The 24204-nt window shown below is 39.5% G+C and overlaps 1 protein-coding gene across 1 annotated transcript in view; it reads left to right on the top strand.

The window, feature by feature from the left end:
* SGIP1 (SH3GL interacting endocytic adaptor 1) overlaps positions 1-24204 on the top strand; it is a gene marked incomplete at both ends in the record, with an annotated part of 116016 nt that overhangs the window by 20163 nt on the left and 71649 nt on the right. Inside the window, one exon of the mRNA XM_083360236.1 lies at positions 22434-22497. Within this exon, the coding sequence (XP_083216362.1) occupies positions 22434-22497 (64 nt within the window). The remainder of the gene's footprint in view (positions 1-22433; positions 22498-24204) is intronic.

Here is a 24204-nt window from a genome sequence, read left to right on the forward strand (position 1 = left end):
TTTCATATAAATAGCAGTGAATGGAGAGGGTAAAGTGCTTAGGTGGATTGTTTAAGGGATATCCCCAGAGAGCTGTGACATGTTTTTGTCAACTGATAATTGTGCCCAGTTTTGTGAAGATATCATTAGATATTTGTAGACTACCTCATCCAGCAATAACTAGCTGTTTATAAACTACCCAAATCATAAAATTAGAGGCCAAATGTTAGAACTGAAAAGGAGAGACTCGTTTTGTGTTTCTCATATTTTCCCAATGTCCATTTGGGCATCCCAAGTTTATTTGCTATAACAGGGTCTGAAAGAGTTTTATAGAATTATATGTCTATATTCAGTTTGATTAATGCCATTATATGTGAAGTATTGGATCTTGTAAAAAAAAACTTTTGTTTCTAGACTCAGCTTCGGGCTTTTAAAGTCTGAATATTTTGGAACCTAGAGTTGTCTTCACCAAGATCCTTTCCTATAATACTTCAGACCCTAGGGGAGCTTGTGCACTCCTTTCATTCCACAAATTTTCACAAGCCAAATTATTAATCATGATCATCTTCACTGCTGTATTGATTGAACTACCAGATCTATGGATGAGGCAGTCCATGCTCCTGATAGCCAGTAGGGAAACACACATCGAGATATCTTCTCTCTTCCTTAAAACCTGCATTCAAAAAAGGATGAATGGTCACTACCTCTCCCAAGCACAGCTATAAATCTCAGTTCTCCAAACACTAATCCCAAATTCTAGAATAGGTTACTTGGCAGACCCAACATGGCTTGATTGATTTCTTTATTGCATGAAGCTATATAGACAGACATGTCTATGTAGTAACATTAAAGTTCGCTGGGTATAGGTTGGTAGGTAATAGGTCAGTATGGGTATGGATGTGGGTGTGTCTATGCATCAAGTTTTAAACTCTAGCCTTCTTTCTCCCACCTTTCTCAGTCAATGGAAATGTGACCACTTTTTCCACTATTAGTACTGACATAATAGGTCTGAGGACTGCTGGTTCTTGCCTTGCCAGCCTCATTCCTAAGAGTAGCAGGTTTCAATGTGTGCCAGCCTCAAACAGGAGCCAAGGAGAGCCAAAGAGCTGATATGAGGGTTGAACTTAAAATTCTTACCAGTGGGAAAGATTTTACTGTTACAATGTGTTCTTCCTGCAGTTTCTCTTGGGCCACAGCTGACCTGGAAGTTATCAGCTCAGTTCTACTCTGACAGCGTAGAAACCCTGGCATGCAGCACTAAATAGGGAATGGCACCTATTGCTTATATGAGAATACCTTCAGAAAAGTTTGTCCTATTCTTCTAAGTTTCTGGTGTCATTTTATGGCATTCAACATCAGTCTTCCTGACATTGAAAAAGACTAGAGCATCAAATAATATTTTTCTTGTTTTTGTAAGCTGTATTTTTTTAAAAGAAATTCAGACATAAAATTAACAAATAAATAAGATTTTTTTCCCATTGGTAAAAATGTTATAGAAAACATATTCCTATTGCTAAATCTGAATATAAACACAGATTAAGGAGCCAAAGCCATTGTGTAAAACAAAGAGGTATTTAAAGAAATATAATTAAAAAGGCACAAGTTAATTTTTCTTATTCTTTTTCAAACTGACAAGAGGTTTGAAGGATATTACAGTCCCTATAGAAATGTATTCACTTATGAGTACTGGTTTATTTCACAATGATATATGTACTTTTTTTAGTTTCCATTTGCCATTTGGCAGGTATACTTGAAGCACTACTTGAAAAATTGTATCTATATGCTACTAAAATTCTGATTCCGGCATAATCTATAACTGGGCAAAACCATAGGGCAAAACTTTTTGAACAAAATGGGCTAACCTACAGAATATGTCCAAAATCCAGGAACCATGATCCCCATGTAATTGAAATTTGACAAATTTTATAAAACATTTTATGACATAAACATTATCATGAAACAGTTTATGACATAATACAAAATGTCACAAACATTTCCTGTCCTGATGTTTGTGCTGTACAGTTCAACACGAGCTATTTTCACCCCATCTTTTCCAGTGAAGGCAGTATATTAGATGCTCTGTCATTGTTGAAGATCTTGAGGAATCTGGTATGAAATATCTCTGAAATGATGATCAATGGGGCACAGATTATCTAGTAAATATTAACAGTAAATCTCAATAAATTCAGTAGGACTTGATAGAGACCATATGTTAAAAAATCTGTAGTTTATACCTTCAATTGTTTACACAAAATACTGTAATGGTGTCTGCAGAGAAAAAGGTCAGATCCTGGGTATCCTCAACTGTATAAGGTCATCTGTGGATTGCTGCTCTAAGATAAAATGTTCTTAGAGATTTGCAAAATCTTTATTCGTAATCTATTCTAGCATTCTTTCTCACAGCTGTCACAGAAGGCTGGAGTATGCCATAACAAGAAACCAATGCAAGGGTGTCTCACTCATTTTCAACATCTGCCATTCAAATCTATCACCCTTCCCCTGACACTTCATCTATGTGTACAGGTAGTTCTCAACTTACAACAGCTAGTCTAATGACCGATCAAAGTTACAATGGCAGTGAAAAAAGTCACTTATGACCATTTTTTCACACTTAGGACAGTTGCAGCATCCTTGGATCATGTGATTAAAATTCGGATGCTTAGCATTTATGACGGTTGCCAAGTCCCAGGGTCACATGATCACCTTTGGCGACCTTTTTGACAAGCAAAGTCAATGGGGAAGCCAGATTCATTTAACAACAATCATCTTACTAACTTAACAACTGCAGTGATTCACTTAACAACTGTGGCAAGAAAGATTGTAAAATGGGGGGAAACTCACTTAACTCTCTCACTTAGCAACAGAAAGTTTGGGCTCAATTGTGGTTGTAGGTCGAGAACTACCTGTATTTAAAAATTAGTTTGGTGTAGTGGTTCCGAAACCTAGGACAGTGAAAGTTCTGCCTTAGGCACAAAGCCAGCTGAAGGACTGTGGGCCAGTCCTTGTCTCTCAGCCCTAGGAAGCAGACAATGGCAAATCCCTTCTGAAAAATGCAAGGGTGGTCCAGACAGTTGCCAAGAGTCAAAAATTCATTCACAGGGACATATACAAAACTTTGTATGTGTTGTGTCTAGATACTGTTAGAAGGAAAAGTTTTCATCATGGTTCAGTCCAAGCTGGGAATAAACAACATGGCGACTGCTTTAGAAAGAAGGTTGCAATTTATTGAAGAGGACAGCCAGACAGAAAGATGGCTCTGGGAGAAAAAGAGAGAACGAGCACATATAGGCAGTGGGTTTTTTATACCCTCTGGGGCTCTTGAGATTGTTTCCTGTTCCTGTTTGAAGCTATGTGTTTCCTGTGTCATGTATTTTGACCTGCGTCTGGGTGTGCCCTTCTGGTATTCTGCTAGTGGTGGGTTAATCCTATTATGTCCCAATTGTCATATCCTGCTTCCTTGGAGCTGTGGCTGATGACTCTTAGATTTTTGGTGTTGATTCTAGGGATCTTTCTTTCTAATCCCAGTTTCCTGATGCCAGTCTTTCTGACAAGATTAACACATCTATAATTCTGCAGACTTGTTTTCTGCTTGGGACAAAGAGACTTGGGGACAGGGTTGGTTTCTGCTTTTAAATCCTTTAGGGAAATATACTGCCCTTCTAATATTTCCTTCTCTCGGGGGGTGGGGGGGCTGACTTCCCATAATACCATTGATAACCTTATCCTCAGGGAACTTGTCTAATACTTTTAAAAAATAATTGAAACTAGTGGCTGTCGTGGTTTCCTCCCAGATTTCTTATGCCTTGGAAATCTTCTCATTCAGTGTTTGGGAAGGAGGGTCATATTTTCCAAACTCTAAATCATTTTATATACTTCTATATTACAGTCTTCCCCCACTTTATTTGCTGTGTTTCTAGGCAGAAAACCCCAGAGTTGTAATCCTCCCAGCTACAGTATGTGGATTGTTCCAGTCCTTGGATCATGAAGAAAAAAAAATCGGCCCTTTGATTTTTCCGGGGTCAGCCATGACATGTTGGCTGTTTCTGCTGTTTTTAAAACAGGTTCATTGGATGGAATTGCTGGCCCTTTGGGTGCTTTTCTTTTTTAACCGTATGAATTTGACAAGAGTTCTGCCTGACTGCTCTTAATTTTTTTTACTCCTAATCTTAAAGTAGCCACTCAAACCCTGTTGGAATCAATAGGGCTTGTTTGCTGCAGGTAGCCTGTCCTGTTGAGGAACTCATACAATTAACTTGCTTACAGTTAAGGCTTCTTTTGTTTTAATCTATCTAAATCGACGAGTTAGTTGTCTAATTTTGTAGCTGACTAAATTTGGCTAGATCTTATCCATTGTTCTGATTGGCTGTTTCTTTCTGAAAACCCCCTTGGAGTTCAACTCAATGCATGATGACTACATAGCCATGTATATAGGGTTTTCTTAGCAATAATCTCCAGGGGAATTGCCCAAAGCTTCTACTGGGATGCCTTTTTTATACACTTCCAAATCTAATCCTCAGGCTTTGTGATCTCCTGGTGATTTCCCATCCAGTCAGGTCTAACCCTGCTTAGCATTTTTCAAGATCAGCCAAAGTCAGCTAGTTGCTGACCATTAAGCGTTTGGCCCAATAGGCCATATGGAAATAAGCAAGAGCATAAACTGAAAAAAACAAAACCCACCGGCTAGTCTGGAAACATTTAATTATATTTTAGATGACATAATAATTATTAATGATGAGTAATGTAGTCTTTTGTTTATTGTTGGAGATTTCTTTATGCTTCTGATGCTACCTCCATTCTGTATGTTTGTGATGAACTGTCACTCTTTCAAACTCTACCTTCAAATTGTGAAGCTGTGACTTTTCAGTCTATATAAAGACTGACGCTTTGCATCGTGTACTTTAAAAATATCTAGTGCGTACAACATTGCAGCTGGACTGCAATGTTATTTGTTCAGTTTTTTTACTTCATAAATGAGACTTAAGCCAGCAGAATGAACATTTTCAAATATTTTCAAAATGGGTTTAAGGATGCATGTCCCTTCAACCGCAATCTCTCTAACTTTGATTAAGTATTTGGATGTCCATATCACTGTAGGGATTGCCATGGTCTCTGTGCAAATGTATAGTATTATTTGTGCTTTAAATGAATAATCCTCCATCTGTAAGAAACTGTATTTATAATGCAACTGTAGGGATTGCCATGGTCTCTGTGCAAATGTATAGTATTATTTGTGCTTTAAACGAATAATCCTCCATTTGTAAGAAACTGTATAATGCAACAGACACAGTGATCACTAAAAATGCAAATATCAACATACATATTATAACTTATTTTTTGGGTTGGTTCCTGGCTGGCCTTAATTTAAAATGTTTAATTTTGCAAGGCACATCAGAGTAGGCTATTTTTTCTCTGTGTTTTAACTGCTGTAGATGTACTATTTGATACTTACTATGTTACAGAGAGAGAGCTAGCTTACATCAGCAATTACATTTCTTTGTGAAGCAGCCTTTTTTGGTTGGCCAATAGGTTCAGCTCATTGAAAGTTGCCTGCAAATTTGCTAGGTTATTTTTCTCTTAGGACAATTTGTCAGAATGTCAATGCATTTTACGGGTTTTTTTTTTAAAAATAGGAGTGCCTAGAAATGTTTTCCAAAGCAAATTGCCTATTATGTATAATTTTTATTAAAACTTTTAAACCAGAAAATAAAAGTTACCCAAACTAATAGAAAGAAAGAAAGAAAGAAAGAAAGAAAGAAAGAAAGAAAGAAAGAAAGAGAAAAAGAAAAAGAAAGAAAAAGAAAGAAAGAAAGAAAGAAAGAAAGAAAGAAAGAAAGAAAGAAAGAAAGAAAGAAAGAAAGAAAGAAAGAAAGAAAGAAAAACAAAAGCAGAACAGCCATTATCTACCTTCCATTGCAGGGAGGTGGAGTCTATTCCATCCACCCGCCCCAGGCACCTGATGGGCCAGTGCAGTTTCAAGCAGAGGTTTGGGGGTTTTCTTGCTGCTCTGTTACATGGTTCAGGAGAGGATCTCGTTGCAGCTTGGAATGAGCTGAGGATGAGAGCCTTGAACCTTGTGTGGACTCTCTGTGTCTGTGGTTTTCATAGAGCCCCAGGGTTTACCAAGCAGCTCAGACAAAGTAACATAACAGTTCTCAAAGCACTTCTGGAGGAAGAAAAGAGCAAGGCCAACTGACCATAGATAAGAGCCATATTAGGACTTACTTTGTCCTACGAAGCATAACTACTTCACTGTTCTTATTGCACCTGCAGGTAGCCAACCAGCAGCCCTGTTTGGGTAACTAGATCCCTCCTGGGTAAGAAGGAGCAGGGGAACCTTTGCAAGGTTGCTGTGAGGAATATACTTGGCATCTGTCAGATAAAGTTGCTTGACCCTCAGAGTTAAGCTCTGGCTGGGCAGAAAGTTCGGAGGTGACGGGGACACATCTAAGCCTTGTTATCTGGGAGGAGTTAACCTGGTTGCTTTTGAGGAAGTGGACAGGATCCTTGGGGCTGTGAGCTTGGCCACCTGTGTTTTGGATCCATTACCTTCTGGCTGCTTAAGGACTCCAGGAGATGACATGTGTTGGACCTAAATGGTGATTAATGCCTTTATGTAGTAGGAGTGGTACTGTCTGGCCTGAAAAAGGTGTGCCCTGTTCTCAAGAGGCCATCCTTTGATTACCACACTATTGGACAATTTTTGCCTGTCTCCAATCTTACATGGGGACGCGGTGGCTCAGTGGGTTAGGACGCTGAGCTTGTCGATCAGAAGATCGGCAGTTTGGCGGGTTGAATCCCAAGTGCCGCGTAACAGAGTGAGCGCCTGTTACTCGTCCCAGCTTCTCCCAACCTAGCAGTTCAAAAGCATGTAAAAAATGCAAGTAGAAAAATAGGGACCACTACGGTGGGAAGGTAACAGCGTTCCGTGCGCCTTTGGTGTCTAGTCATGCCGGCCACATGACCATGGAGACATCCTCGGACAAGCGCTGGCTCTTTGGCTTTGAAACGGAGATGAGCACCGGCCCCTAGAGTTGGAAACGACTAGCACGCGTGTGCGGGGGAACCTTTACCTTTACCTTAATCTTACCTGTGCCATGGTGGTGCAGTGGTTAGAATGCATTATGTGGGCTCTGTAAGCTGCTTAGGGAGGGCCATAAAGGACTTTGAAAAGGTATCTAGTCTAAGTGCTATTGCTATTGCTATCTTGCCTTTTTAGGAAAGGTTGTTGAGAGAATGGTTGGCATACAGCTAGAAAGGGTCCTGGATGGAATGGATTATCGGAATCTTTTTCAGTCTGGTTCACCCCTGTGAAATAGCACCGGAATGGATTTGGTAACATTCATTGATGATCTTTGGAGGGCTTGGGATGAAGGTGGTACAACTATTGTGGCCTTTCTGGACTTCTGGGAGGCTTTCACTATCACTGAACATGATATCTGAACTGTCTTCAGGGCCCAGGAGGGAGAAGCACTGTATTATGATGGTTCTCCTCCTTCCTTCATATCTAGTTCCAATCAGGGTTGGTAGAAGGGTTAGCCCCCCACAATGAGGGGTACCCCAGGGCATGGGCCTTTCACCACTCCTTTTTAAATTTATTTATTTATTTATTTTATTATTTGGATTTATATACCGCCCTTTCCCAAAGGACTCAGGGCAGTTTACAGGATATTTAAAAGAAAAATCAGTACAAAAGTTAAAAACAATTTAAAAAGATTAAATCAATCCCTGAGAGAAAAATAAAAACCCCAGTTAAAGTTAAAAATTCTCAGCCTGGGCCAGAGAGCTCGAAGAGCCAGGTCTTCAGGTCCCGGCGGAATGAACGGAGGTCGGGGGCAGTCCTAAGCTCCGCGGGCAGCTGGTTCCAAAGGGCAGGCGCACCCACTGAGAAGGCCCTACCCCTGGGTGTTACCTGCCAGCAATCTTTAACTGGCGGCACCCTGAGAAGACCCTCCCTGTGGGAGCGCACTGGACGAAGGGAGCTTGATGCTGGCAGCAGGTGTTCCCTCAGATATCCCGGACCCTCACCATTTAGGGCTTTATAGATCATCACCAGCACCTTGAATCTCACCCGAAGGGCAACCGGAAGCCAATGCAGCTCGCGGAATAGAGGTGTTACATGGGAGTATCGGGAAACCCCCATCACAACTCGCGTGGCCACATTCTGCACCAGCTGAAGCCTCCGGGTGGTCCTCAAGGGCAGCCCCATGTAGAGAGCATTGCAGTAGTCTAAACGGGAGGTCACGAGTGCATGAGTGACTGTGCATAGGGCATCTCGGTCCAGGTAGGGTCGCACCTGGCGCACCAGGCGAACCTGGGCAAAAGCCCCCCTGGTCATGGCTCCTATGTGATCTTCAAAATTGAGCCGTGAATCTAGGAGGACGCCCAAGTTGCGAGCCCTATCAACAGGAGGTAACACCTCACCCCCCATCGTTAGAGATGGAATAGTCTGGTTGACCCGAGATGCTGGTATGCACAGCCACTCAGTCTTGGCAGGATTGAGACGAAGCCTGTTTCTCCCCATCCAGACCCGGACCGATTCCAGGCAATGGGACATCACGGCGAGGGCATCGCTGGGTTGGTTCGGGGTGAAACTGCTAGGGGAGGTTATCTATCAGTATGCTTTACAACAGATTTGTTTAGTGCACCAATTGCATCCTTTCCTGGACTGGGAGGCCTTGCTCACAGTCCCTCATGCCAATAGAGAAGAATATTTGTAGTTCAGGCTTGACATGAGGGGGTCTTTGATGGTCTCTGAGTTTGGTTGTTTTCTAGCAGACGTTTCTTTACCCAAACCATGTAACTTTATCAGTGCTAGTAGGGAGTGGGGTTTTTCTCTCATTTTATACTCTGGCTTGCCCTGCCAGTATTTGTGGAAATGTCTTGGTGGTTCTTTGGTTGAGCTGTTTACTGTTAGCTTGTTTGACAGTTCCTTGATAAGCATATTGTTTGCTTCAGGATTGTTAGTCTAATTTTAACCTTGGCGTTAATCTCTGCTTGGTATTAATTGCTGCTAAGGAGGTATTCTGCTCTTTTTGTTCCCTTTTTGGCTTGTTGACTATCTCTTTTAAATGATATATAGATGTTGTTTATCTCTATGTGCCTGTTGATGGCCAACTTGTCAGCGTGCCAGGCTTCCAGGAATTGTGTAGCAGTTTTGGACTTGCCTTGGTCTAGGATGGTTACAGTTTCCCATTGGTACTAAAGTTCAGTTGTTCAGTTTATGAGTTAATAGATTCAGCGTCATACTCATCTCATGAGAAAGATATTATGTTCAGCTACACTCTTTCAAGGCAGATTCAATGACCTAAATGATATTTTTCAACTCTGTGGTTCAATGATTCAATAGCTAATTCACTTTAAGCACAGTGCATATTAGCACTGCAATGTGCAAAATAGTCACATTATAATACTGAGCAATTGAGCATATGCACATGTTCTAAATCTGGGAAAAAGAGAATGTGAGACTTATTCTTTCCTTGTTCAAATTACCAATAGATTGACTCTGAGGTCGAATCTTTCACAGCAAACCGAGAAACTTCACAGCAGTCAAGATATTTCAGCCATTAAAGAAAAAGAAAAGCTGAAATGGAAGGGCCCTGCCCAATATTTAATAATCTGACAAAATGAATACTTCACACAGTTGTATGTAAAATAACTCTTCTCTTCTTTGGGAATTCCTGCCATGCATATATTGGATCCAAGACATTCTAAGCATTTGATATGTCCTAAAAACTATTATTAGACTTCATTAAATCACTTATAGCTGTTTTAACAGGTTTCTTGTGATTTTTGCAACTGAGATAGTCTGTTCTCAGCCACCTCCAGTTTGGTAGTTACAAAATTAATGATAATTTTAATTTGTTTTTATCTTTTTCTTCTCTATGTGGACAGATCTTATATCTCTCTCATAGTTTGTGGCTGTCACCTTTGTGCCAGAGCTTTCTTGGGAGTTATGTAAGCATTTAAAAATAGATTTACTCCAATAACAAAACACTAATCATCCATTAGTTGTGTTGTAAGTTTTAAATAAGAGAAATAAATGCTGTTTAGTACAATATTATTAATACATCTCCATGTATTAGTACAAGCCATTGCCTCTGTGACTAGACGACCATCTTGAATGAAAGCCAAGCTTTCATCTTTGTTGACTTGTTTATTTGTCAGATTTATATAGCTGCCCATCTCACAAATAAGTGACTCTGGGTAGCACACAACAAGGCTAAAAATAGTTAATAAATATCAGTTGTTGTTATAATTATTATTACGACAGAAGAGAAGAAATATTGGGTGAAGATATGTTTATCATACAGATTGTCCTTGACATGCAGCTATTCTTTCAGTGGCCATTTGAAGTTATGATGATGCTAAACAAAGGGACTTACAATCTGTACCCAAAGTTATGGCCACTGCAATGCCCTGTGATCACAAGTTCATAAATTGGTTGCTTGACAATCTGCTCACCTTTACGACCACCTGCAGAGATGCAGCAACTCATCCTCACCCACCTGTCTTTTACCCATCCTGCATCTTGGGCCTACTTCTTGCTTGGCTGGGTTCCCACAGGGTTTAAGTCTGCTTCCTGCCACATTGGGTTCCACACTCTTGAGCCTCCTCCCATCTTGTACCACTTACCTCTTCTGAAAATTGCTTTTCTGAAAGAGTGTCCAGACAATCCAGCACACAACCTTCCTATACAGAAACTGTCTCATGCCATCCCAGAAGTGGGTGTCATTTTCGAAGGATTTTTGCATTTTTTAAAATTTTGAATTCTCAGATTGTAAGAATTGTGGCCACTTCCACAATGGTGCCCGCATCTGGGATGGCAAAAGGGAGCTTCTGTGTAGCAAGTCTGTGCAGTGCATCGACTGATTCTGTTTCACAGTATATGCCAGGTCAGTCCACTCATCAACAATTAAATCACAGATGAGGGAGGCCTCATTACAGACTGATCTGGCATTGAGAAGCAGCATCTGAAAGCCTGTGGAGTCTTTGAAAGCCTGGTGACTGGGTACAGGAATTGAGATCAAGGAGTTGGAACATGAAACTAATATGAGATTCTCAACCCCACAAATATGGCTCACCCCTTGTTTCTTGCCATATCTCCCCATGCCCATCACCATTACAATACTTTGGGCTGCCTATATCACCTACAAGCCACATTATCCTCCAATCCATGCCCCCCAATTTCTAAAGCTGGGATCATCTCATAATGCTTAATCCCATCCATCCCAGGAAAGGGAAGCTAGGCACCCTGACACACTTCAGCTTTATTGGCTCTCAGTGCCATCAGGGTGCTCAGTGTCCATCTCCCCCAGTGTATCCACACACACACACATAGACATACATAAACACATCACAGGAACACATCACAGGAACACCCTTCCTACTGATCTCACCAGTTGGTAAAGGTTTCCTTCCAATTTACCCCTACCCAACCAATGTTCACTTCTGGCTCTCACCCAAAGGAGGGGATCACTCAATCAAAGGTACCTAACTAGCAAATAAAGTCACACCTTGTGTGTTCAGCTCTTCTCTAGAGCCAACAGAGGGAAAGATAAGATGCAGTCTGTGGAAAAGAGGGTCTAGTTGCCTTGTCCTCCTTGCCTAGTCACCAATTTCCCTAAAGTCTAGAGTCCTGGACAGTCTCTTCAGATGAAGGGTCGCACAGAATCATATAGTCCACATGGGTACAGACACTGGCAGAAAAAAGGGTGCAAACCCAAAGAACATGACCCCATAACAATCAGAGCTGCAAATGAAGCCCAAGCTATTCCTTCATCCAGCACCAGGTCCACAAGGACAACAGGCATGAACAGCAGCAGGTCCGCCAAAGCAACCAGGGTTGCAACCACAGTCCATCCTCCAGTCTCCTCCTCTAACCCGATCTCTAGCAATAGCAATAAAAGAATTGAGAATCGGTGAGAATCAGACTTCTGGCTGTTGGCAGAATTAGCCTGCAATATTGCAGTATGTGGATCGAGAACTACCAGAAGTACAGGCAGGATTTCGAAGAGGCAGAGGAACTAGAGATCAAATTGCTAACATACGCTGGATCATGGAGAAAGCTAGAGAGTTCCAGAAAAACATCTACTTCTGATTCATTGACTATGCTAAAGCCTTTGATTGTGTGGATCATAACAAACTCTGGCAAGTCCTTAAATAGATGGGCATACCAGACCATCTTATTTGTCTCTTGAGAAATCTATATGCGGGCCAAGAAGCAACAGTGAGAACTGGACACGGAACCACTGATTGGTTCAAAATTGGGAAAGGAGTCTGGCAAGGCTGTATACTGTCGCCTTGCCTATTTAACTTATATGCAGAGCACATCATGAGAAAGGCAGTGCTAGATGAATCAAAAGTTGGAATTAAGATTGCCAGATGAAACATCAACAACCTAAGATATGCAGATGATACCACTCTAATGGCAGAAAGTGAAGAAGAACTAAAGAGCCTCTTGTTGCGGGTGAAGAAGGAGAGTGAAAAAGTTGGCTTGAAACTCAACATTAAGAAAACCAAGATCACGGCATCCGGCCCTCTCAATTCCTGGCAAATAGATGGGGAAGAAATGGAGGTAGTGACAGATTTTATTTTCCTGGGCTCCAAGATCACTGCAGATGGGGACTGTTTCCAAGAAATTAAAAGACGCTTGCTCCTCGGGAGGAAAGCCATGTCAAATCTAGACAGCACACTAAAAAGCAGACATCACCCTGTCAACAAAAGTGCACATAGTCAAGGCTATGGTCTTCCCAGTTGCAATATATGGCAGTGAAAGCTGGACCATAAGAAAGGCTGAGCGCCAAAGAATTGAAGCCTTTGAACTATGGTGCTGGAGAAGACTCCTGCGAGTCCCTTGGACTGCAAGGCGATCAAACCGGTCAGTCCTAGAGGAGATTAACCCTGACTGCTCTTTAGAAGGCCAGATCCTGAAGCTAAAACTCAAATACTTTGGCCACCTAATGAGAAGGAAGGACTCACTGGAGAAGAGCCTAATGCTGGGAAAGATTGAGGGCAATAGAAGAAGAGGAAGACAGAATGAGGTGGCTGGATGGAGTCATTGAAGCAGTAGGCGTGAGCTTAGATGGACTCCAGAAGATGGTAGAGGACAGGAAGGCCTGGAGGAACATTGTCCATAGGGTCGCGATGGGTCGGACACGACTTCGCAACTAACAACAACAACATTGCATTCTAACCATTGCACCACCACAGCTCTAGCTGTTCCTCTGGCCTCCAGACTTCCTAGAGTGACTAATGCAAGTGATAAATGTGGCAAATGCACTAAGTCCATATGTACAGCAAAGCTGCCAGCCTGTTTCTTTTATATATATATATAATATTTTATTAGTTTTCCAATATTTACAATAATATCTTTAAAAAGCAACGTGGTGTCCGAGTTACAATAATTCCATTTCAAACAAATACATATTATTACAAATCTCCACATTATTATAACCAATACTTCCTCTCTCTTTTTTCTTCGATATATACTATCGCTTATCTAAATTAACATATTTCTTATTGCTATCCATCAATCATTTAATAGTTTATTTTATTTTATTTTATTGAATATATATCCATCAATTTTTAGTATATTTCATATTTTAACATTCCAGCTTCAAACACCTTATCTATTTTTTCTAGCTTTAATTTTACATTGATATTAAAATTAAAACGTTAAGATTTCTTAATTTCATATTACTAAAAAAACCTTTTTCCTTTATACAATTCTCTTCAATACCTAGTAATGTAGTCCAGTTCTCATTTATCTCATTTCCATATCTATATCAATTATACAATATTTAAAATAGTAGTCATTAAGATACAAATCACAAGGAGAAAAAAAGAAAAGAAAAGAAAAAAAGAAAAAAGAAAGAAGAAAAAGAAAAAAGGAGGACAATAAAATATTCTTGTTTCTCATTTATAGTTTCCACATATTAAAAATTAACTAAAATTTGTTCCATTTTAACATTCAATACATCCTTCATGTCTATGCATCCAAATATATTAGTTACATTCTATCATTCTTAGCATATATACATCTTAACCCATATCATTTAGAAAAATTCAATATTTCAATGTTAATATTCATACATTTGTATTTTGTTTAATTTTATTATTTTTTAATTAGTTAATCAATATTTTTATCTACTCATCAAAACATTCTCGTAATCCCAGTACCATCCTGTCTATTTTAATATTATCTATTTGGCCTCTTAAAAATGTTCATATTTCTTCAATCTTATTCTTGCTTTCTTCCTTTGCCATGTCATTTTATGCTTCTTTGCCTCAGGGTCATCAAAGCATTCTTGTATTACTATATCATATTGAAGTGGACCCCCAGTCTCCACCTTTGAAGAATTAAAGAATCTGCCAACAGCACCAAATCTCATTATTTTCACCTTTTGGTACAATTGTCCTGGTCCAAATAAACTTCCTTCCATATTTTCTCCATCACCATCTTCAAAAACCTGTATTTGTTGACTATTTAATTCTTCTGCCGGTGTATTTAATTGTTCAATTTCTTCTGTTAAGTTCTGTCCCAGTAAAATATTAGTTGTAGTCACAGTTTGAATTTGAGTTTGTTTCATCGAGATACGTCCTAATTCTTTTCCAAAAGCTCTTATTTCATCACCAGCAGTAGAAAGGAGCTGATAAGTTTGGTAAGATATTACCCACAGAGCATAAATTTGTTTTTGAAACTCTTCCATTGTAAGCTTTCACATCTGATGTTCAAGGTTACTCTTTATCTTGTTTTCTTAAATATTTTCTTGGTTGTTTTTTTAAAGAGAAAGTCAGAATTGCAATTTCAAATTTAGCCACTGAGTGTCCCTCAAGTACTTTAAGAGTTCTTTTCTTTTGTTATTTCTTTCTTAAACATTCTTTTGTTTCCAAAAAACACCCCTGAGTTTGTTCACCGCCTTCCAAAGGGAGGGTTAAATTCCCCCTCCCTCTCCACAGGGGGGAAAGTACTTAGCAGCTTAATTAGGTGAAAAGAAGATGATTAAGGTACAAGAGAGGAATCTTACCCTTGCCTCTTCCACACTGCTTTAATGTTGTCTGATGGTAGATTTGACTTTGGCTGTTTGCAGCCTAGGAGCTGGCCATATTCCTATGGTCAGTCTTTCGTCCGTCGGTACAAAGGGAATGCAGGCACTAACGAGGGGGTTGCTGCCCTCCCGCGTTTCTGCAAAAGCCCCTTCTGTCTGGACATCCCTCCAGGGTGACTCTTCGGTCCTTTTAGGACCCCCCAGCGATGCAAATCTGGATGTGGAAGACAGGAGCCGTCCTCCAGGCGTCCATTTACGCCTGTTGGCAAACCGGAAATCCCCATGCCAGCCTGTTTCTCTAGCCAGTCCTGCACCCCATTTCTTTGGTCACCAACTCTCCAACAGGGACAGGACCTGTCAATGCCCCTCTGTCCCATTCCTTCCTCAAAATCCCCACTCTACCTAACATATAGGCATGACAATACAGCAAATGTGGCAGCACAGCTCAGTAGCAAACATAGCCCCATCCACCAGCTTCTCCAGCTGAGGAGATCCAAATTCAGGTCCAGTTAAGCAATCCATAGGTGCCAATCAAATCACTAAGGGGACCATCTTGATGTCTATGGAGATTCTCAATCATCTAGGTCATGGTTGTCTCAAAGATGCTTTCTCAAAAGGCAATTAGACTGTTTTTCCTTGAAGATGTTTCGCTTTTCATCCAAGAAGCAGTCTCCAGTCAGAATTGAAGAAGCTTCCTGGATGAGAAATGAAACATCTTCAGGGGAAAAAAAGAAAGTCCAGCTGCCTTTTGCAAAAGCACCTTTGGGATTTGTCTTGACTTCTGTTCTCTGCCACCATGTTGCATGTTGTTGTTTTTTTTTCATTTCTAGAAGAATGCCACTGCCCTTATAAGAACAATTGTTAATGTGAACTAATTTAACATTGGGATGGTTTATACTTATTTGGCTTGTGTGGTACTGCATCTTCTTCTTAAGGCAAATGGATGAAATTTGGTATATAATATTTTTACTAGGCAGAGCTGAGCTAAGGTTTGAATTAAAGATTTTGCAGCTCATAGTATATTTTATTTCTCTGATAAAGTCATATGAATGCAAGCAACCTGTCAGCTCCACAAGGTAAGCCAGATCAGGAAATCAATTCCGCAGGAAGACTCAAACTACTCTTATTGAGATTGTCTATAACAGGGGTCAGCAACCTGAAACAGTGAAAGAGCCACTCGGAACCGGTTCCCTCACAAAAGGAAAAACTGGGAGCCACAAAAAATGTGTGCACATGTTCATACATGCGCGCATGCGCAGAACAGGGTTTGACTGAATAGTGGAGCCAAGGCGAGATATGCACCTACCCTGCATATTTGAATTGATTGGTTGAACTTTTTTAGTCCCACTTTTTTTTTTGGACTGCACATGGCAGAGGACCGGGAGCCGCAGGAGATGGCTGAAAGAGCCGCATGAGGCTCCGGAGCCGCAGGTCTATAATAAAATAATCTTGCAAGTCTGATTGTGCTGCAACTCTTTCTCCTCTCCTCTCATAGATCAGTAAATTAGGGAGATGTCTGCCTGAAATGTTATTTCAAAATGAATGAAATGTTATTTCACCCTGGACTTAAAAATGGTTTGGTCCCTTCTGCCTTGGCAACAAATCCTGCATATCTGCATCAAGGTCATCTTCTCTACTGTCTACAACACTCAACACACTAGAATCTGAGGATACCAGTCTGAAACCTAAAACTGTGGTATGAAACTATGGTCAAGTATTATTTTCCTTGTATAACTGTCTTTAAACAGCAATCATAAAAACTCTGGTTTACTTGATCAGAAAAAGCCTTAATTCTATAATCTGTAGACAAAAATGTCTCAGATGATTACTGGTGTATCCATTGTAGACCTTGCAACTAAGGTGAGTAGACTGTGTATACCTATATTTATTTTTTTATTTATTTTAATTCCATTTATATCCCGCCCTTCTCCGAAGACTCAGGGCGGCTTACAAGCTTAGCAGTAGCCTTCATTCTATGTATATGCCTGCTTATTAGGGCTTTCACACACACCCCCAAGCGGCATTATTACAAAGTCAGCTTAATTGCCCCCAACAATCTGGGTCCTCATTTTACCTACCTCGGAAGGATGGAAGGCTGAGTCAACCTTGAGCCTGGTGGGATGCGAACCTGCACTAATTGCAGGCAGCTGGTGTTACTTAAGGAGGCATTAGCCCACTGCTCCACCAAGGCTCTATGTAAGAAAATCTACAAAGCACTGCAGGAAAGATAAATTAATCCTTAAAAATGCAATATATTCATTGATGGGGCAGGTAAGACAGGTTTTTTTTTTAAAAAAAGTGAATGATTTGTACAGCATCTACAGAGGAAAAGGTAGAAAATGAAGACATGCATTTTCTACATGCTGAATTGCCCTGAACAGTTTGTTACAACTCTTCCAGAGAATTCAACTGCATGTCTGGAGTTGAATCACAAGAAAGAAGGATACTTTTCTGAGGGGAGAGAATGTTTCCACATCTCATCTCTTACACAGTAGTGGTGGAAACAATATAAATATGCAAAAGGGCTGCAGAGATTGAATATATGTACTGCAAACAACTTTTATGGTTTCACTTGAATTTCATGAAATGTTTTCCTCTACCTCCAACCTGGAATAACTAATAAATTGCTAATATAGTAAAAGAAAACAAACTGCCTAGAATTAGCTGTCCTCATAACCATTTCTGACTCTAAAGAAAAATATGGCAATATTGCTACAGTCCATCAAGAGTGGGTTGCAAATCACTGTTTGAGGGAGTGTTTGAACATTTGTACTTTCTTCTCCTCCTCCTCCTCCTCCTCCTCCTCCTCCTCCTCCTCCTCTTCTCCTCCTCCTCCTCCTCCTCCTCCTCCTCCTCCTCCTCCTCCTCCTCCTCCTCTTCTTCTTCTTCTTCTTCTTCTTCTTCTTCTTCTTCTTCTTCTTCTTCTTCTTCTTCTTCTTCTTCTTCTTCTTCTTCTTCTTCTTCTCTACTAAAATGTAGTTGAGGGATAGTTGTGTGATCACTTAAAAATAACAATTTATCACCTTTCTTTCAAATAATTCTCAATCTAATAGTTTTCCTCTTATAAGCAAGTGAGAATCCAGTGCAAACCGGCCATCTGCCTTTATGGAAATACAGAGATGGTTATAATATCTCACTATTAATGGTGTCTGTGACAACTTGGTGATATCAAAGAAATTATCTGATTAATCTGGAGGGAGTGTGATACGTGTTTAATTTGAATATTCTATTGCAAATATGTTGTGTCTTTATTCTTTTTTTATTGTTTTAATACATTCAAGTTAATACTGACTTCTGGTGATTGCCTGGACTAATCCCTGCAGTTCTGGCAAGACTTTGGAAGTGGTCTTCCATTGTCTGCTCTCTAGGGTTGAGAGAGACTGACTGGCCCAAGGTTATTCAGGTGGTTTGTGCCTATGGTCCTGTCTCCAGGTTTCTAGTCTGGTGCCTTAACTACACCAAACTGGCTTTCATTATGTTTACTTACAATTCTGTATGACTCTGGATCTTGATATTTAAACTATTAGCCATCTAGTCATCTATACTTTCTAATATTCTAACTTAAATTCAGAGTTATGTATTTTCAGTTTGTACTAAAAAGGCTATTGTCTCATGCCAGCATTTCTAAGCATTTTAGCATTAGTCCCCTCCATGTGACATCAGCAATTCTTTCTTGTAAATGAGTTCAGTAAAATATTAATGAGCGTATCAAATTGCCATGCCAACCAATCAAATTGTTCTTGTGTCTCTGAAGATAATTGTCTCCTTTTCTTTTTCCCCCAATAATGAAATACATCAAAGAAGTCAGGAAAATACAAAGCATTATATCACTGCACACTAAATTTACATCAAAATATTTCTGTATCATTCAAGCTCTGAAAATACTAGGAATGCTTTAAATACCTGGATTATATTGCTGTATGCAATTCGAGCTGGTGTAGTACAAAAAATGAAATATACAAATGTACAAAAAATGAAATATATTTAATTAATAATAATGAAATGGGCCTGATACATATACACTCCATCCTCTCCTTTCTAGTTTGCCGCAAAGGTTAATATTATACCTGAACTAGGGAACAATGATAATAGTAACATGTTGCTTGTCACACAAGCTAAGGAAGAATGAAGTTGCACTGTGGATAAAAATGAAGGAGAAAAGAAAGAACATGTGTGTTCAAAGCTCCAGAATTAGTGTAATTAATTTCTGTTTCCTGCTTATAGTTAACTATGAATATTCAAAGATAATAACTATAATCGGTGTGCTTTCAAGATCAAAGCACTTTATGCTGGGGTTACAATATTTTTTCCATTATTATTTTGATACACAGAATGGCACAAATAGAATTACTTTGTGTAGGCACATAATCTTAGAGTGCTCTTTAGAATCAGAAATGATTGCACTAATTTTTTTTATCTTTTTCAAATAACTAAGCTGAATGATCAGCAGGTACAGTAATATTTTCAAAGATCAAAAAAAGCATCCAATATATTTTGTCACCTTGTACAGTGGAGACAAAGACTGCAAGTCAGTGATTTTGATTCCTGTGAAAGCTAATGAATTATACAGTGCGTAGTCTCCATACTCCAATACAATCTTTCAAAATGTACAAGACATGAAAATGTGTATAAATTCATATTATTAATGCTTTCTGTTAAGATTATGTAACAAAGTGCAGCTCTTGATTAGGTTGGTGGAAAGATTCTTCTAAAATTCCACTTTGTACCATGCAGCAAATTTCTCCACCAGCCGATCTGACTGGGAAATTGTTTAGTTTTAAATGTGGATGTTAACCTGCTGTGTAGAAAGCATGTATTTCTGCCTATTCCCACATCAATTACTTCTGCATAAAACAGAGAAGTACAAGAATTTCAATATGCTTTTAGACAATACCATTTGATTTTTGAATATTCAGATTTAGTCCTCTATTTTCATCTCTGGCTTCTTATTCATTTGCTCCCTGGGCTATCTGTCTTATTGCAACCTTAGAATTGTCACTTAAATATGCTTAGTAAAAGAAAGAAACCATTATTATATATTGGGTTTCTAATAGGAATTTGTCATGCAACTGCAATTAAAGTATATCATATGGAACATGAGGCTTCCTTATATTTAAGATGTAATTATTATTGTTGTTGTTATTCCCCCTAAATAAAGTATAAAGACTCAAAACTGCTGTTCCTGGCTGCCATGAATAGCAAATGCAGATTTAGAATTGACTCCTGGTCAAAATGTGTGTTTCAATTTTATCTTTGCAGTAGCCTGGTCTGGTTACACAATGCCTAGAATATCAGATTTTTCTTCTCTGCTTCCCCTCTAAGTCCTTAAGCATCTGTCCTTCTGATGACCCCGTTGCCCCAGCAAGCTAACACAGTTGTGCAGACTCTACTCTCTAAAGATACTTTCAGGAAATGAGGGTGTGTTTGTGTAGCAAGACAATCATTAGTTTGGCCTCTGGAGGTTAAATGGGTGGGTATCACTGTAGCAACAAGTTGTGAGCTACCTCTGCAAAGCTAAGAAAAGCTGTTTCTCTTCTGGCTTACACAAATGTGCATGTAAACGTGCTTAAGGAGGCTTCGGTGAGGTTGTCATCTTCCTCCAAGGATTGGAAAAGGAGATGGATTGTACCACAGGGAAAAGTGTACAGAATCACCTGTAGCCCTAAGCTAGGTGGGGACAGGTGCAATGCTTCTTTTCCCAGCATTGTATTGCAACAAAGGCAGAACTGATAGTGGCAATCAATAATATTTATTTGGTCAATGATCAGCAGAAATTTATAAGAACAAAAGCAAAGTGAAGCAAGTAAATACAATAGTAATCCTACGAGTATCAGAATATATCATAGAATACAACATTTACTCCTCTGTTATTATGTTAATACAATTGTTACCCGGGTGATAAATCTACAACAATTGATAAGTTTAAAACAAAAATAACAACTGCATATCCCCTGCAGTTTATTAGTTAAGATACTAAATAGATTTATAGGAAAAGGACTAAATAACAACCTGCTGCAGGCAGGGTTTTTTAAAAAAATCTACCAAAGTAGAAGTCCATGAAACAACTTTTTAGCTCTAGAAGAGTGCTGTAATGACCTTGCCTTTTGTATTTCGGTTTTTTATTATTATTATTCTCAGTTTGATAAAATGAACTTTTTCATTTGCTTATCTTTTTTTCAAAGAGAGGAAACATAATTTAATTACTTAAATTATGTTAACCTGTTAACCGCCCTGAGTCTCTTGAGAGAAGGGCGGTATATAAATAAAATAAATAAATAAATAAATAAATAAATAATAACTAAAGATGGCCAACATACCTTCCTCTCCCTATTTTCGCAACAACACAACAACCCTGTGAAATGGATTGGGCTGAGAGAGTGATTGGTCCAAAGTCACCTAGTTGACTTTCATGTCTAAGGCAGGACTAGAACTCACAGTCTCCTTTACCACTAAACCACATGGGCTCTTCTCCTCTTAGGAGAAGTTTTGGATATTGTTCTCTTTTGCCTTTAACAAATATAAGGTAAAGGTAAAGGTTCCCCCGCACATGCGTGCTAGTCATTTCCAACTCTAGGGGCCGGTGCTCATCTCCGTTTCAAAGCCGAAGAGCCAGCGCTTGTCCAAGGACGTCTCCGTGGTCATATGGCCGGCATGACTAGACGCCAAAGACACACGGAACGCTGTTACCTTCCTACCGTAGTGGTCCCTATTTTCCTACTTGCATTTTTACGTGCTTTTGAACTGCTAGGTTGGGAGAAGCTGGGACGAGTAACGCGCTCACTCTGTTACGCGGCACTCGGGATTCGACCCGCCAAACTGCCGACCTTCTGATCGACAAGCTCAGCATCCTAACCCACTGAGCCACCGCGTCCCTTAACAAATATAAATAATGTCAATTAATCAAAACTGTTTGCTTTTATAATGTGTGTGTTTGTATATGTGTGTGAATTTCTTAATATAGAAAATTATGACAGGAAAACCAAAACAGCATTTTCTAAATAGCTTGTAAAAACATATAAAAATATATCTATTTCTTAAAATATTTAGTTTTATTTACTCTGCTGAGGGAGTTTATCATTTATAACTGAGTCCTGGATGGAACCATTCTTCACTTGCAATTGTCTATTAAGCCAGTAAAACTCAATAGTAAATCATACCAGAATTCCTTTTGTGTGGAAAAAAAAAGTCCTTTACATTCTATGCTTTAATTGTGCAGTGTAATATAAAGCCCTCTATTCATTACATGGCAATACTGTTTATTTTTAAAACACAGCTCTCTATATGCTTCAGTGAGACTTAACTTCCAAGTATGTTGAATTGGACTGCCTGCTAAGCCATCTACTGTATTTCTTAGCCAAGTTTAAACCTGGCTGATATAGTCCATTATTTTTTCTCCTATCTCCACAGGATTGAAAAAACGTACAAGGAAAGCCTTTGGAATACGGAAGAAAGAAAAGGATACCGATTCCACGTAAGTATGTACTGTGAATTAACACTCTGAAGATTAACAGAGAGAGATTAAATCCAGTCCTATCCTTAGAACAGTGCCCTCTAATGGGATCTAGGTGGTATGCCTTCCCTTTCATGATTCCTGGCCTCTGGAACAATATGTATATGGTATATGTATTTGTAGCCTGCCTTTATCATTTTTACAATAACACCTGAGCATACAAGTAAATAAAAATAAATACATAAAATTCAAGGCAGCGAACATATCCACAACATCTTCCTCACTCCTAATTTCCACACAACAACAGTCCTGTGAGGTGGGGTTTGGCTGAGAAAGAATGACTGGCCTAAAATTCCCCAGGTGGGCTTCATGGCGAAGACAGGATTTGAACTTATGGTCTCCTGCTTTTTAGCTTGGTGACTTAACCTCAATTTGAACTGATTCAAGGTCCTGAGTTGGGAGTATGTCCCTTGATGGCAATTTTATATACCATGAATTATTTTAGTTGGTGTTGTTCTCATCTGTTTATCTAGGATATACCACATTTCCGTTTTTGTGATTTTGAATTTATTTTTAATTGTCATTCAAAGTAATTTTTAGTTGGTTGGGTGGCCCCTATCAATATGAATTGTAAACAAACACACAAATACATAACTAGAACTGTTTCGTGAATGAGGGTGTTTTACACAAACAGTTACTCATTTCTCAAAAGCTGATTCCCTGATAGTATCACTATTTATTTATTTATTTATTTATTTATTTATTTATTTATTTATTTATTTATTTATTTATTTATTTATTTTTGGGACTTATATGCCGCCCTATCTCCCGAAGGACTCAGGGCGGCTAACAACAATAAAAACAACAATACAAAAGTTAAAATAAATTGAATAAACAGCCCCAATAAATAAGTTAAACTAAACAATTAAAAATTTAAAAAAAACATTTTAAAAAACCCTGTTATCAGTCCAGGGCAGCATGATGAAAAAGGAAAGGACCAGAGATCCGGGGCCATCCAGAGCTCAAGGGGGAGTTGGTTCCACAGGGCTGGTGCTCCCACAGAGAAGGCCCTCCCCCTGGGGGTCGCCAGCCGACATTGTCTAGCCAATGGCACCCTGAGGAGGCCGCCTCTGTGTGAGCGCAGTGGGCGATGGGAAGTCGTTCCCGGCAGCAGATGGTCCTGCAAATATCCCGGGCCTAGGCCCCTGTAGGGCTTTAAAGGTAAGTACCAGCACCTTAAATCTCACCCGGAAGACAACCGGTAACCAATGCAGCTCATGCAGGAGGGGTGTAATATGGGAGTATCGGGATGCTCCCATCACTACCCGCGCGGCCGCATTCTGCACCAGCTGGCGCCTCCGGGTGGTCTTCAAGGGCAGCCCCATGTAGAGAGCATTGCACTATATTTTATCTAAACTGCCAAAGGGGTGAAGGTTGAAAGTTTGATTGAATTCTTTCAACTCTGTCAGTATAGACACTTACTGCAAGTAGAAGCCAAATTCTCAAAAAAGAAAGCTGATGTTAGATGTCCATGAAGAATTGTCTTGCTTTTTTAGTTATATCACAGGATTCTATTGTTGGTTTAGAAGAGTTTTTGAAATGAAACTGTTTCCCATGGTGCAGTACTTAGCAGTTCCTGGATGATGTGTGAGGAAAAAAATTGCTGCTTTCTGTTTCTCGAAGACATTTTTCCCCACCTTATTTCCTTGAAAGTTTTCATAGCAAATA

The sequence above is a fragment of the Vipera ursinii genome (assembly GCF_947247035.1).
Source record: "Vipera ursinii genome assembly, chromosome: 3".
NCBI lineage: Eukaryota > Metazoa > Chordata > Lepidosauria > Squamata > Viperidae > Vipera > Vipera ursinii.